Source organism: Bison bison, unplaced genomic scaffold, assembly GCF_000754665.1.
Source record: "Bison bison bison isolate TAMUID 2011002044 unplaced genomic scaffold, Bison_UMD1.0 scf7180017864329, whole genome shotgun sequence".
Classification (NCBI taxonomy): domain Eukaryota; kingdom Metazoa; phylum Chordata; class Mammalia; order Artiodactyla; family Bovidae; genus Bison; species Bison bison.
In genome coordinates, this window is record NW_011494901.1 from 4,911,142 (window position 1) to 4,925,842 (window position 14,701).

A 14,701-nucleotide genomic window follows, 5' to 3' on the forward strand; every position below is an offset into this window, starting at 1 on the left:
AGTCACATATGGATGTGAGAGTTGGACTATAAAGAAAGCTGAGCGCAGAAGAATTGACGCTTTTGAACTGTGGTGTTGGAGAAGACTCTTGAGAGTCCCTTGGACTGCAAGGAGATCCAACCAGTCCACCCTAAAGGAAATCAAGCCTGAACATTCTTTGGAAGGACTGATGCTGAAGCAGAAACTCTAATACTCTGGCCACCTGATGCAAAGAGCTGACTCATTTGAAAAGACCCTGATGCTGGCAAAGATTGAAGGTGAGAGGAGAAGGGGATGACAGAGGATGAGATGGTTGGATGGCATCACCGACTCAATGGACATGAGCTTGAGTAGACTCCAGGAGTTGGTGATGGACAGGGAGGCCTGGCGTGCTGCAGTCCATGAGGTTACAAAGACTGGGACACAACTGAGCGACTGAACTGAACGGATGAAACAGAAACAGAGAATAGACTTGTAGTTGCCAAGAGGGAGAGGGGGTCACGGAGGGATGGACAGGAAGTTTGGGATTAGCAGATGCAAGCTATTATATATAGGATAAACAAAAAGATCCTACTGCATAGCACAGGGATATTGAATATCCTGTGATAAACCATAATGGAAAAGAGTATGAACAAGAATCACTGAACTTTGCTTGCTATACAGCACAAATTAACATAACATAGTAAATCAACTATACTCCAATAAAATATATTTTTTAATGTGTCTTTAGAGATATTACTGATATGTTACATATGAATAACATAGGGCTTCACAGATGGCGCTAGTGGTAAAGAACCTGCCAGCCAATGCAGGAGATGTAAGAGATATGGGTTTGATCCCTGGGAGGGTAAGATGCCCTGGAGGAGGGCATGGCAACCCACTCCAGTATTCTTGCCTACAGAATCCCATGGACAGAAGTGTATATCACTTGTACATTATATGTACCTTGTAATACCCACTTTCCTAGCATAACAGTGCTAACACCAGGCAACACCGTGAGGACGGCTGTCTGTCCTTCCCTGGCTTCCCTCCCAAGGAGCCCCACTCAATGCTCTGCTCTCCTGCAGAAATCAGACTGCCAGAGGCTCAGAACCTGCCATCCCCAGCAGAGGCCCAGCGCTGGAGGCCTCTACTGCTTCTTAGTCAGACCCATTAGGCTTAACATCCAAAGGGAATAATTAACTCTTCAGTTCTGCTCCCAACAAAACATACTTTCATTTCCACAAGCGTTCTGATTCTTTTTCAGGAGACAATGCCTTATTCCAAGATGACTTCAAGACTATGATTCTAGTCATCTTTCTGAAAAGCATACCAGCAGGATATCTTGCCTCTCAAATCATATCCAATAGACAAAAACTCATGTCATTTTTTAACACCATTTCCTCACACTTAGAATAGGGGTTCAGGAGCTACCTGGTCAAAAAGAATGACAAATGTCCACTACCTCTGTTTTTACAACTCACCCTCCTATTTACACACCCCTCTCTTCCTAGACAGAAATTAGGGTGGCAGAGGATGAGCTGGCTGGATGGCATCACTGACTCGATGGCCATGAGTCTGAGTGAACTCCGGGAGTTGGTGATGGACAGGGAGGCCTGGTGTGCTGCGACTCATGGGGTCGCAAAGAGTGGGACACGACTGAGCGACTGATCTGATCTGAACTGTTGCTGTTTAGTCATGAAGTCGTGTCCGACTCCTTTGCAACCCATGGACTGCAGCCCTCCAGGCACCTCTGTCCATGGGATTTCTCAGGCAAGGATACTGGAGCGGGCTGCCATTTCCTTCTCCAGGGGATCTTCCCCACTCAGGGACAGAACCCTTGTTTCTTGCATTGCAGGTGGATTCTTTACCACTGAGCCACCAAGGAAGCCCAGGGTGGTCTGGAGACAGTGTAATTGACATTCTTTGCTTTTTGACTGCCTGCTTTCCTTTCCTTCTTTCCTGAAAACCACTGCTACCTCCATGAAGTTTCAGGAGCTGCCAGCTGCACACTGTCTTGAAGTCCTGGTGGACATGGGTTCAGGCTGGCATTGTGAAGTACCACACCCCACTGGATACAGTGACTGGGCTAAGGAGAGAACACGGGACCCCAGAGAACCCATCAAAGTTTTCCAGATTGGAGGTGAAAGGATAACTAGATCTTTGCTTCACATTATAAACTGATTGTTTACAATTTACTTCAGATTGTTGCTGGCCTCCAAGCAACCTAGCTCCCCACCTCATGGAGAAAGAGAATGTGGTCCAACATACATAGGCATCCTTAAATGAGAGAAAATGGGCAGAGACAATGAGTCCTGGAGGGCTTGGAGTCCCCTGGTCATTCAGCACTTCCTTTGCATGGTTTGGTTGTTGGCTTCTGGATTAAACAAGTTTGATTTGGATCTTTGTGACTTACAACCAAAGGGACTGGATACAGCCATTATCAAAATAATATTCTTCTTATATTACAAGTACCTAACCTAGAAGAAATGGCTTCCCAGGTGGCACAGGGGTAAAGAATGTGCCTACCAATACAGGAGACACAAGAGACATGGGTTCAATCCCTGGGTCAGAAAGATCCACTGGAGTAGGAAATGGCAACCCACTCCAGTATTCTCGCCTGGAAAATTCCAGGAAAGAGGAGCCCAGTGGACTAAATCCATGGGGCCAAAAAGAGTCAGATACGACTGAGAACACAGAATACAGAAGGACCTATAGGAAGTTTACCGTCTTCGCCTGTTTTTTTTTTTAATTCTCCCCTATATCCTTATAGATAGAATGGGAGCAATTACTGCCACCTGAATGAGGTCTTTGCTTCACCTGGCCCCGCACTGAATTTCATATCCACTTGTTCATGTCATGGTAACTTTTAGAAGATTTAATTGATTTTGACACTAAACTGCTGCTGCTGCTAAGTCACTTCAGTCGTGTCCAACTCTGTGCAACCCCATAGACGGCAGCCCACCAGGCTCCCCCGTCCCTGGGATTCTCCAGGCAAGAACACTGGAGTGGGTTGCCATTTCCTTCTCCAATGCATGAAAGTGAAAAATGAAAGTGAAGTCACTCAGTCTGTCCGACTCTTCAAGACCCCATGGACTGCAGCCCACCAGGCTCCTCCGTGCATGGGATTTTCCAGGCAAGAGTACTGGAGTGGGGTGCCGTTGCCTTCTCCGTTGACATGAAACTACTACAGTACAAAAGGCAGAGACCAGTATATTCCAAATGGATCTCTTTTATGGTTTTTTTCAATTAACTTTGATTAATCTATTAAGTCAAAAGAAGACAGAAATGTGTGCTTTGAGTAAATAATGCTTGTACTTCACAGACCCACTCTTGAGTCTCAAGTTACAAATGAGGTACTGAAAATGTTCAAGAGGGATTAAATAACTGGACCAAAGTGGTTTACTTATTGGAGTAACTACCACCCTCAAAATTCTACAAAGGATGAAAATACTGAGCTTATTTCTTTCCTATTGCCTATACAAATGAATACACAATTTTAGATGATCTTTCTGTCCATCTGCCATCAATCAATTACCTTGTCTCCATCCTTAAAGTGCTCAGAAGAAAAAACATATAAAAATATTTTAATTTAAACAAATCCACTAAGATTTTGCCAAATTATTTCACTAATGACTTCTACTCAAAGTCTGTCCTCTGAATGTGATAAGATCATATCCAGGAATACAACACCCTTAAACTACAGGTTGATAGACCAAACAGATTCTATCTATGAGGATATTGAAGAGAATTCTTTTTTTGTTTGTTTGTTTTGGGGGGGGGATCTTAAGGTTTTTGATGGGGAAACAGTGAAAACAGTGTCAGGCTTTATTTTGGGGGGCTCCAAAATCACTGCAGATGGTGATTGCAGCCATGAAATTAAAAGACACTTACTTCTTGGAAGAAAAGTTATGACCAACCTACATAGCATATTGAAAAGCAGAGACATTACATTGCCTACAAAGGTCTGTCTAGTCAAGGCTATGGTTTTTCCAGTGGTCATGTATGGACGTAAGAGTTGGACTGTGAAGAAAGCTGAGCTCTGAAGAATTGATGCTTTTGAACTGTGGTGTTGGAGAAGACTCTTGAGAGTCCCTTGGACTGCAAGGAGATCCAACCAGTCCATTCTAAAGGAGATCAGCCCTGGGTGTTCTTTGGAAGGAATGATGCTAAAGCTGAAACTCCAGTACTTTGGCCACCTCATGCGAAGAGTTGACTCACTGGAAAAGACTCTGATGCTGGGAGGGATTGGCGGCGGGAGGAGAAGGGGACGACAGAGGATGAGATGGCTGGATGGCATCACCGACTCGATGGACGTGAGTTTGAGTGAACTCCGGGAGATGGTGATGGACAGGGAGGCCCGGCGTGCTGCCATTCATGGGGTTGCAAAGAGTCTGAGAGGACTGAGCGACTGAACTGAAGGTTTTTTTTTCTTTCTTTAAACAGTCTGGTCCCAGATGGGGGCCTCTCCACCGCCCCTCTCCAGTTTGGCTACAGTTCTGAACGTCGCTCAATTTTGAGCAGCTCCACCTCGATCACCAAGTTTGCACCACCTGGAATCTTTGGGGGAGCTCCCTGATCTCCATACCCCAGCTCTGATGGACTCACCAGATTCTGCTTTCCCCCCTCACACATCCCTAACAGCCCCTGGTCCCAGCCCTGGATGACCTGGCCTGTGCCCAAGGAGAAGACAAAGGGCTGGTTCTGGGGCAGGCTGCTGTCAAACTCTGTTTCGTCTTCTAGCTTCCCCATGTAGTGCGTGCGCAGGACGTCCCCTTTGTGCGATTTGATGGGACAGTGGTCTACCCGCTTCTTGACTCCGACCTGCAGCTTCTGTTTGCCCTTGGCCCCTGTGGCCATGACCACGGCGCTCAGGCAGATGGACAGTACTGTCAAGACCCAACTCAGCCTCATCTCTCTCCTCGCTGTGCCCCTGGAGTCAGAGAACTCTTTTTAAATGAAGGCCATAAAATTCAAATAGCTCCTTCTCAGGTACTTCAACATGAGGACTCTTACTTGGAAATGGCTATTATTTCAAGTCACAGAGCCTTCTAAAGTAAATTATCATATATACCAATAAAGGCACAACAGAAGTTGAATAAGTTAGTACTTATTTAAACATTATTTAAACACTTATTTAAACAAATAAGTTAGCACTTATTTAAACATTAGCATTTTATATTCCTATGATGCAATTTCTTCCAAGAAAAAGAATGTCTATTATGTCCACAATTTAAAAATAAAAAATGACAATTTACAAAGTTTTTTGGAAATCTCATTTATTTAATTAGCAATAAACCCACACAGAAATTATTTCCAAATTATACAACACAGCAGAAAAAGCACAATTATGCAAAATACAGTATATAGTATGAATATGATGAACAGAAAATGTTTTTAGTTGCTTCAAGTAAAACAAAAATTTCAGTGTGATCCTGTGACTGAAATAAAAAGCTTAAGAAGAAACAGTTTAAAATACTGATGAGGAAGTTCTCTGGTGCTCTAGTGGCTAGCATTTGGTGCTTTCACTGCCATGGCCCAGGTTCAATCCCTGGTTGAGAAACTGAGGTCCCACAAGCCACAGAGTGTGGACAAAAAAAAAAAATGATGAATCTGAATTTCTACTTTCCCCCAAATAATGGCAAAAAAACTGACCAAATACCAGGAAAAAATAAAATGTCTGCATGCCGACAAATGCAGGCTTTTTTTAATTGAAATATAGTTAAATAACAATATTGTGTTAGTTTCAGGTGTGCAGCAAAGTGATTCATTTATATATATTTTTTTCAGTTTATTTTCCATTACCAGTGATCACAAGATAGTAAACACTGTTCTCCATGTTTAGTAAATCCATGCTGCTTATCTATTTTGTGTGTATTAACTTTTTATCTGTTAATCGCATACTCCTAATTTCTCTCTCCCCCTTTCCTTTCCCCGAAGTTTGTTTCTTATGTCTTTGTGCCTGTTCTGCAGTCAAATGCTCCACCACTGAGCTATCCTCCATGTCTGTTTCTGCTTTGTACATAGATTCATTTGCATTATTTTTTAGATTCCATATATAAATGATATTATATAATATTTGTCTTTCTCTTCCTGACTTACTTCACTTAGTATGATATTCTCTAGGTCCATCCATGTTGCTAGAAATGGCAATATTCCATTCTCTTTTTATGACTGAGTATATATCCACATGTATATATATATACATATATATCACATCTTAAACCAATAACCTGTTGATAGGTATCTGGGTTGTTTCCATGTTTTTGGCTCTTGTAAACCATGCTGCTATGAACACTGGGGAATTAAGAGCTTTCATCTTTTCCAGATATAAGCCGAGGAGTGGGACTGCTGGATCATATGGTAACTCTATTTTTACTTTTTAAGAACCTCCACACTGTGTTACATGGTTTCCCTGATGGCTCAGGGAAGAATCCACCTGCCAATGCAGGAGACGCAGCTTCAACCCCTAGATGGAGAAGATTCCCTGGAGAAGGAAATGGCAACCCACTCCAGTATTCTTGCCTGGGAAATTGTATGGACAGGGGAGCCTGGTGGGCTACAGTCCATGGGGTCGTAAAAGAGTCAGACACGAGTTAGCAACAACAACATACTGTCTTACTCAGTGGCTGCCCCAATTTACATTCCCACCCACAACAAATGCACAGTCTTGAAGAGTCAAAGCGCTGATGCTACTAGTTTTTCTAAAACAAATAAAGGGACAGCTTAATTAAAAGCATAAACTGAAGAGTAACTGAGCGCTTACCTAGTCTGATGCTCTGTGCTCGCTCGTGGAGTTGATTTACTAGTGCTTTCATCTGTTCATAGTTTTCCTAAAAGAGAAGCAAGGAAAAAGAGAGAGAGTATTATAGAAAACCAATGAAGTTTTTCTGTTTTTTTTTTTCACCATAACGAGGGTTAAGGAGCACAGCATTAGATGCCAACCGTATGTGGCCTCCACACTGGGCCACTTCCGTACTGAGCCAACTCCAACATAAACTAAAAAAGTTAGTTCATGCCTCTCTGTCTTTGCTCAATGTCTTCTGCACTACCACGACCCCTCTCTAGTCCATCTATATAAACCTCACCCTCTATTTATTTATCTATTTATTGGCCACCCCTCAAGGCATGTGGAAGCTTAGTTCCCTGATCGGAGATGAAACTCATGCCCCTGGCATGCGTGGAAACGCTGAGTCTTAACCACTGGACTGCCAGAGAAGTCCCTCACCATCCCCTTTTAAAGCCTAATTCATATCCCATCTCATCTCCAACTTAGTTTTTGGCTACTGCCACTCATTTTACCCACTTCCTTCCTTACACGCCTACTGAGCTTACCTCTACTTGTTTTACTCTGTTCGGGAATATAACCTCTTTGAGGGTTAGAATGCCATCTTCTTTTTCTGTCCTATCAAATACTATTGTGAGGAGACACCAACCAATTCAGAAATACTTGCTTTTACACTTACTGACAATTTACACTTAAAAACAAAGCCCAGGGGAAAACGGATCCTATTTTATGTTTTAAAAGGATCAGAGGGAAATTCCCTGGTGGTCCAGTAGTTAGGATTCCAGGCTTTCACTGCCCTGCCAAGGGCACAGATTCAATCCCTGGTTAAGGAGCTAGGATCCCACAAACCATAAGACACCGCCAAAAACTAGAAAAATAAAATCAATCTCTGAATCTGTCCACATTATGTGATTTGACAAGTGGAATGTAGGCAAAAGGGACAGTGTACCAACTGCAAGCAGAGGCTTTAAGAGGGACAAGGTACTTCCACACTCTTTCCTCTTGTGCCCCAGACTTCCATGATGAGAGGAGCATCCCACAGCTGCCACTGCCCCTTCATTCTGGGTCCTGGAATAAGAAACAAGTGGAGCAGGGACTTCCCTGGTAGTCTAGTGGTTAAGAATCAGCCTTTCGAAGCAGGGGATGTGGGTGCGATCTTTGGTTGGGGAACTAAGATCCCACATGCCACAGGACAACTATACCAGTACATACCAGTGAAGACACAATGCAGCCAGAGCTCGAAGCCTGCAGTCGGTTGCGGAGGAGCGTGCTGGACACCACTGTGGGGCCCCAAGGGTCCTGAATTCCTACTGGGTTGGTGAAGATTCTACGTACAAATTCTTTGATATTATCCTCATTGATCCATTCCATAAAGTTATCAGAAGAAACCCTGGCACCCAGTGGATCACCAAACCAGTCCACAAGCACAGGGAAATGCGGGGGCTGACATCTGCAGGCAGAAAGAGCCGCGGCCTGGGCAAGGGCCACAAGTTCCACCACACTATTGGTGGCTCTCGCCGGGCAGCGTGGAGAAGGCGCAATACTCTCCAGCTCCACCGCTACTGCTAATATAGGCAATGGTCAAGTCATTCCACTCTTGAAAATGCTATTGAGAAAACTGATCACTGGTGTCAATGCAAGTTTAATTGGCCTCCAATTTCATGTTGTCTACAGTTCCCATCCCTGCTCAAACCAGCCTCACAGTTCCAGACTTGCTGGGCGCCAGCTGTGGTTGCCCTTACCACCTCATTCTGCTTGTTCCATCACGTCCTCCCGTAGACTAGGCTTCTATTTCCCAGGGTGGATTTGAGTGTAGGAAATACAGAAGACGAATTACCCCAATTCTTGGCTTGCTATCTTCATAAATGGTTTGATTTTGAAATTTAATTGCTGGTTTTCTTGAACCAGTTTTTTTCCTTCAAGGGTCTTTAAAAAGGCCCACTTAAGTGATTTCCAGAAAACAGGCTTGCAAAACCTTTTAAGACCCAAATTCCTTCCAACTCAAAAAAATCTTAAACCATATTATTTTGTGTGTGGAGGTTGTTCAACTACATAATAACAGAATAAATGTCTATTAAACCAAAAAGAAAAAAGAAAAAGAAAAAAGAAAAGCAACAGTGTGGACCTGAATCTAATATGGCCCTGGAGCAGAGCTGCCATCGCAGCCCCAAGTGTGAAAACTAAATATTGTTCTTTTGAACACTAAAATCTTGGGATTGGTTGCTACTCAGCATTACTGAAATAACATCTAGCTAAAATAGATCACAAGATGACCTTGAGAAGAGGAGGCAAAGTAGCAAGAGCTAATACTTCTTGAGGGTTTATTGTACTTCAGGCACCGTCACTAACTGTCTTGATAAATGAAACATACACCTAATCATTAACGCCACAACACAAGTGAGGCACAGAGAAGTAAGTGATTCGTCCAAGATCACTCAGCTAACAAGCAGTAGAATTAGGATTTTAAACCAAAGCTCTGGAATCTTGTTCTTAAAGCACAACACCTCTTCTGCCCACTGAAAGGGCCACTGTTAACATTTCCTCCAGGTTTTCCCCCTCTATGGAAAAATGTTCCTTGTTTACTTTTAAATATATATGAAATACTAAATCAGTGTTTTTTCCACCACAGCACAATTACTTCCCTATTCTAATTACTAGCACACAGACTAAACCAGAACATAAAACATTTTACACAGAGAAAGAAATTATAATCTCAGGCTCACACTCCCTAACCCCTGATTAGCAGCTGCTTATCAAAGACATCAGCCCAGACCTGACCTCAAAAAGACGGGAGACCAATAAGCTCCAGGAGCTCATTCCCTCACAGAGACATCACAGAACAACCCCAAACCGACTAGTGTAACCTTACAGGAGCTCTGGAGAACACTCAGAGGTCTACAGCAATCAAGAGAACACACCACGAAGAAGTCACATTCGATGCGGCGGGAAACCCATTCTCTACCCTGCTGCCCTGCCAATTATTCTGCCACGTTGACAGTATCATGCCACTTCTCTACTTAAATACCAGCAAACAGACTGCAAAGGGACATCAAAACGTGGCTCCGGCACATGGCTTCCCTCCTCTACCTGGCCACATAAGCAATCCCATCTACCCCATGAACTCCACACCGTGGCCAGGACTTCCAAGTTCTCACTCCCACTAACTGCTTTCATAATTTAGAACCTATGTTCTCATGACTTCTTTTGGTTGTACAGGCCCATTCTCCACCCTGAACCTGGACAGTTCTTACTCCACTCAAGAGCCAACTCACTCATTACTTCCTATCTTTCTGCAACCACTTTCTAGGCTTTAGACACCCCTCATCACAATGCACTGCTTTCTCGTCTGTCTCCCCGACAAAAATATGATTCCATTCCTGCACATCTATTCCAAGTACCTAAATAGTGGCTTCCCTGATAGCTCAGTGCCGAAGAATTGACGCTTATGAACTGTGGTGTTGGAGAAGACTCTTGAGAGTCCCTTGGACTGCAAGGAGATCCAACCAGTCCATTCTGAAGGAGATCAGCCCTGGGATTTCTTTGGAAGGACTGATGCTGAAGCTGAAACTCCAGTAAGAGTTGACTCATTGGAAAAGACTCTGATGCTGGGAGGGATTGGGGGCAGGAGGAGAAGGGGATGACAGAGGATGAGATGGCTGGATGGCATCACTGACTCGATGGACGTGAGTCTGAGTGAACTTCAGGAGTTGGTGATGGACAGGCAGGCCTGGCGTGCTGTGATTCTTGGGGTCACAAAGAGTTGGACATGACTGAGCGACTGAACTGAACTGAACTGAACTGATAGCTCAGTTGATAAAGAGTCTGCCTGCAATGCAGGAGACCCCGGTTCAATTCCTGGGTCGGGAAGATCTGCTGGAGAAGGGATAGGCTACCAACTCCAGTATTCTTGGGCTTCCCTTGTGGCTAAACTGGTAAAGACTCCGCCTGCAGTGAGGGAGACCAGGGTTCGATACCTGGGTTGGGAAGATCCCCTGGAGAAGGGAAAGGCTACCCACTCCAGTACTCTGGCCTGGAGGATTCCATGGACAGAATAATCCACGCAGTGGTAAAGAGTGGGACACTACTGAGCGACTTTCACTTTCACACAGTGCCTAAATCACAATAACCATTTAATGTTTCTGAGTGAAACATTCTCCCTTGATCCCAGGAAATCTAAAAACTTCTGGAAGTCTCTCACTAGATATTATTTCTGCCTCAGTCTGATTTTCTTTCAACCTATTTGCTTTTCCAAAGGGAGGAATTATTTAATACGTCTTTCCTGGGGACTTCCCTGGTGGTCCAGAGGTTAAGAATCTGCCTGCCAATTCAAGGGACACAGGTTTGACCCCTGGTCCGGGAAGATCTCACATGCTGAGGGGCTACTTAGCCCGAAGCCCACGGGCCCAGAGCCTGTGCTCCGCAAAAAGAGAAGCCACCACAAGGAGAAGCCCACACACTTCAACTAGAGAAAGCCCACTAGCAGCAAGGAAGCCTCAGCACCGCCAAAAATAAACATTTTTTTTTAAATAAATAAAATAAAATGTATCTCCTGAGAGTTATCTGGCACAACTTAAACGTTATCTGTATAGGCTTAGAAACCATGGGATAGACTGAAAATTTCCAGCTGATATTTCATAAGCCAGGAGTAGATTGTGACCTGTGGCACCTCCAAATTCCAAGAAAAGCTATTTAAATACAAGTATTTTCCATTAACATAACCAACTATCTCAAATCTAGTAACCACAGACCAGGGTTAGCTAGTGTTCGGCCAGTGGTTCCCAAAGCTAGCTGCCTCCAAGGCCTTTGCCCCTCCTCACCCCCAACCTAATTAACCATGCAAACACCAGGACCCCACCCTGGAAGACCAAAACGGCCCAGGGTGAGGCTTAAGGCGGCTGTAACTCGAACAAGCTCCCGGAGAACCACTGGCTTTGAGAACCACTGATTTTAAAGATACAAAGGACAGTGCCAGTGCTAAAAGTGAACTAAAATGTATCTGATTTGTTTTCTTTTTCAAACTTCACGACCTCCTAGTGCGTCCCAGAATCATGACTGCGGATCCAGAGAAAAGAGGAGCTACTCTTAAAAGTAGCCTACCCTCTATGCTTCCCAGTCCGGCCAACACCTTGTCCCGTCGGTGAAGAGGAATCACTGACCCGGGCCGCTCACCCACCCTACCTGGTAGATGGCAGAGCTCGAGTCCGGTTGGGTGCCCAAGGTAGCCACGGAGTCCCCATGATAGGAACGCAGCGCTGGGGCAGCGGCGCGGGCGCACGGCCGCAGGGCTAATCTCAGAGCGGCCCACATGGCAGCAGGCACAGAGGCAGGAAGCTGCGTGAGAGAGCGGCCTGCGCCGATTCGGAGCCGAAGCTTTCCCTGCCAACTCCTCGGCTTCGGGATACACTTCAGCCCAGATCCTTGCTGTCCCAACTCGCCTGAAACCTCCGGGATTCTCCGGTAAGCCTAGGCACGTGTCGGCGAACGCGGCCCCTGATTGGTCGATGTTGAGCACCACGCCCCCCTAACTCAGCCAATGAGGGACAGTGATGCAACCTCGCGAGGCCGGTCCGTTCCCGAGCCCTTGAGCATTGCGAATCCTAGGACGGAGCTCCGGAGCCGCGGCTGAATTTCTTTGCTTGTCTGAGAGCTTCTTCTACGTGCTGTTTTCTTCTTCCCCTACTGCTAGAAAGGGTATTCCGGGACTTGAAAAAGCTTATTCTTATATGAGAGCTGGAAACCGAACAGGCTTATAAAACTGTCCTAAGAAATTAAACTCTTTAAAGGCGATAACCATCCGTTCAACAAATATTTCTTCAGTGTACCCTATCAGGTGCTCTTTTGGAGCTGGGGATACACTGGAGAACAAGCCAAACGTACCCTTTTATAAAGCGGAGAGAACATAAATTTAAAATTCTGGTAGTGATAAAGTACATCTTAGATGTACGATTATAACGTACTTCTAAACCTAGCCTATAACAAGTCATCTCAGTTCAGCCGCTCAGTTGTGTCCGACTCTGCGACCCCATGGTCCCTGTCCATCACCAACTCCCAGAGCTTGTTCCAATTCATGTCCATCGAGTCGGTGACGCCATCCAACCATCTCATCCTCTGTCTTCCCCTTCTCCTCCTGCCCTCAATCTTTCCCAGCATCAGGGTCTTTTCCAATGAGTCAGTTCTTCACATCAGGTGGCCAAAGTATTGTAGCTTCAGCTTCAGCATCAGTCTTTCTAATGAATATTCAGGACTGATTTCCTATAGGATGGACTGGTTGGATCTCCTTCCAGTCCAAGGTACTCTCAAGAGTCTTCTTCAACACCACAGTTCAAAAGCATGAATTCTTCAGCACTCAGCTTTCTTTAAGGTCCAACTCTCACATCCATACATGACTACTGGAAAAACCATAGCTTTGACTGGACGGAACTTTGTTGGCAAAGTAAGGCAAAGTTGCCTATAACAGATCTGAGTGAAAAAGTGAAAAAGCTAGCTTAAAACTCAATGATAGGGCCTACATGGGATCTCATTGTTAAAAATGGCTTGCAAATAAAATATAAAGTCACAGTGACCCATGAAACTGACCACATTGCTCAAGTGACATCCTGTTTTAGCCACTGGCACTCTTTGCCAAGACTAAGTGACCACCCTACCATTGAACACCTTTGGCTTTCTCAAGACTACCAACTGCCAAATTCCATCTGCAGACTAAAGATGAACTAACCACCCCCTGAGGGGACCCAGTTTCCCGCCTGGAGGATGTAAGAGGGACCCACCAGAAGGGAAGGGGCTGGTTCTTCTCAAGGGCCACTCACTCTCGTTTCCCTTTAATAAACTTCCTTTTCTTTGCCTGGCTGTCCAGTTCATTTTCTTTTTCTCTGCACTTGCCTTACATTGAACATTCAAAAAAAACTAATATCATGGCATCTAGTACTATCACTTCATGGCAAATAAATGGGGAAAAAATGGAAACAGTGACAGATTTTATTTTCTTGGGCTCTAAAATCACTGTGGATGGTGACTGAAGCCATGAAATTAAAAGATGCTTGCCCCTTGGAAGAAAAGGTATGACAAATCTAGACAGCATGTTAAAAAGCAAAGCCATCACTTTGCCGACAAAGGTCAATCTAGTCAAAACTGGTTTTTCCAATAGTCATGTACAGATGCTAAAGTTGGATCATAAAGAAGGCTGAGCACCAAAGAACTTTCAAACTGTGGTGTTGGAGAACACTCTTGAGAGTCCCTTGGACAGCAAGGAGATCAAACCAGTTAATCCTAAAGGAAATCAAACCTGAGTATTCATAGGAAGGACTGATACTGAAGCTCCAATACTTTGGCCACCTGATGTGAAGAGCTGACTCATTGGAAAAGACCTGTTATTCTACTATTTGTTGCCTCCAGAGTGTTTTTAATTTCATTTATTGCATTATTCATTGTATATTGACTCTTTTTTATTTCTTCTAGGTCCTTGTTAAACCTTTCTTGCATCTTCTCAATCCTTGTCTCCAAGCTATTTATCTGTGATTCCATTTTAATTTCTAGATTTTGGATCAATTTCACTATCATTATTCGGAATTCTTTATCAGGTAGATTCCCTATCTCTTCCTCTTTTGTTTGGTTTGGTGGGCATTTATCCTGTTCCTTTATCTGCTGGCTATTCCTCTGTCTCTTCATCTTGTTTAAATTGCTGAGTATGGGGTGTCCTTTCTGTATTCTGGCAGTTTGTGGAGTTCTCTTTATTGTGGCTATTCCTCCCTGTGTGTGGGTTTGTACAGGTGGCTTGTCAAGGTTTCCTGGTTAGGGAAGCTTGTGTCAGTGTTCTGATGGGTGGAACTGTATTTCTTCTCTTTGTTCAGTCGCGCTGTGGGGAGGGAGGGAGGGATGCTGCAAGCAAATAACACTGGCGTGCGCTCGCAGTGCCTCAGCCACACTGGGTCTGCCCCCGCTCACTGCGCGTGTAGCCTC

General features: G+C 44.5%; 1 protein-coding gene and 1 pseudogene across 1 annotated transcript in view; both read right to left on the reverse strand.

The window, feature by feature from the left end:
• Positions 1 to 12,203, reverse strand: part of MCCC2 (methylcrotonoyl-CoA carboxylase 2 (beta)) — a 76,923-nt gene extending 64,720 nt beyond the window's left edge. The window contains exons 1-2 of the mRNA XM_010853570.1: positions 11,924 to 12,203; positions 6,725 to 6,791 (exon numbers count right to left, since the gene is read on the reverse strand). Of these exons, the coding sequence (XP_010851872.1) occupies positions 6,725 to 6,791; positions 11,924 to 12,052 (196 nt within the window). The 5' untranslated portion in view covers positions 12,053 to 12,203. The remainder of the gene's footprint in view (positions 1 to 6,724; positions 6,792 to 11,923) is intronic.
• On the reverse strand, positions 4,392 to 4,933 carry LOC104998421 (annotated as a pseudogene).
• Positions 12,204 to 14,701: the final 2,498 nt, after the last annotated feature.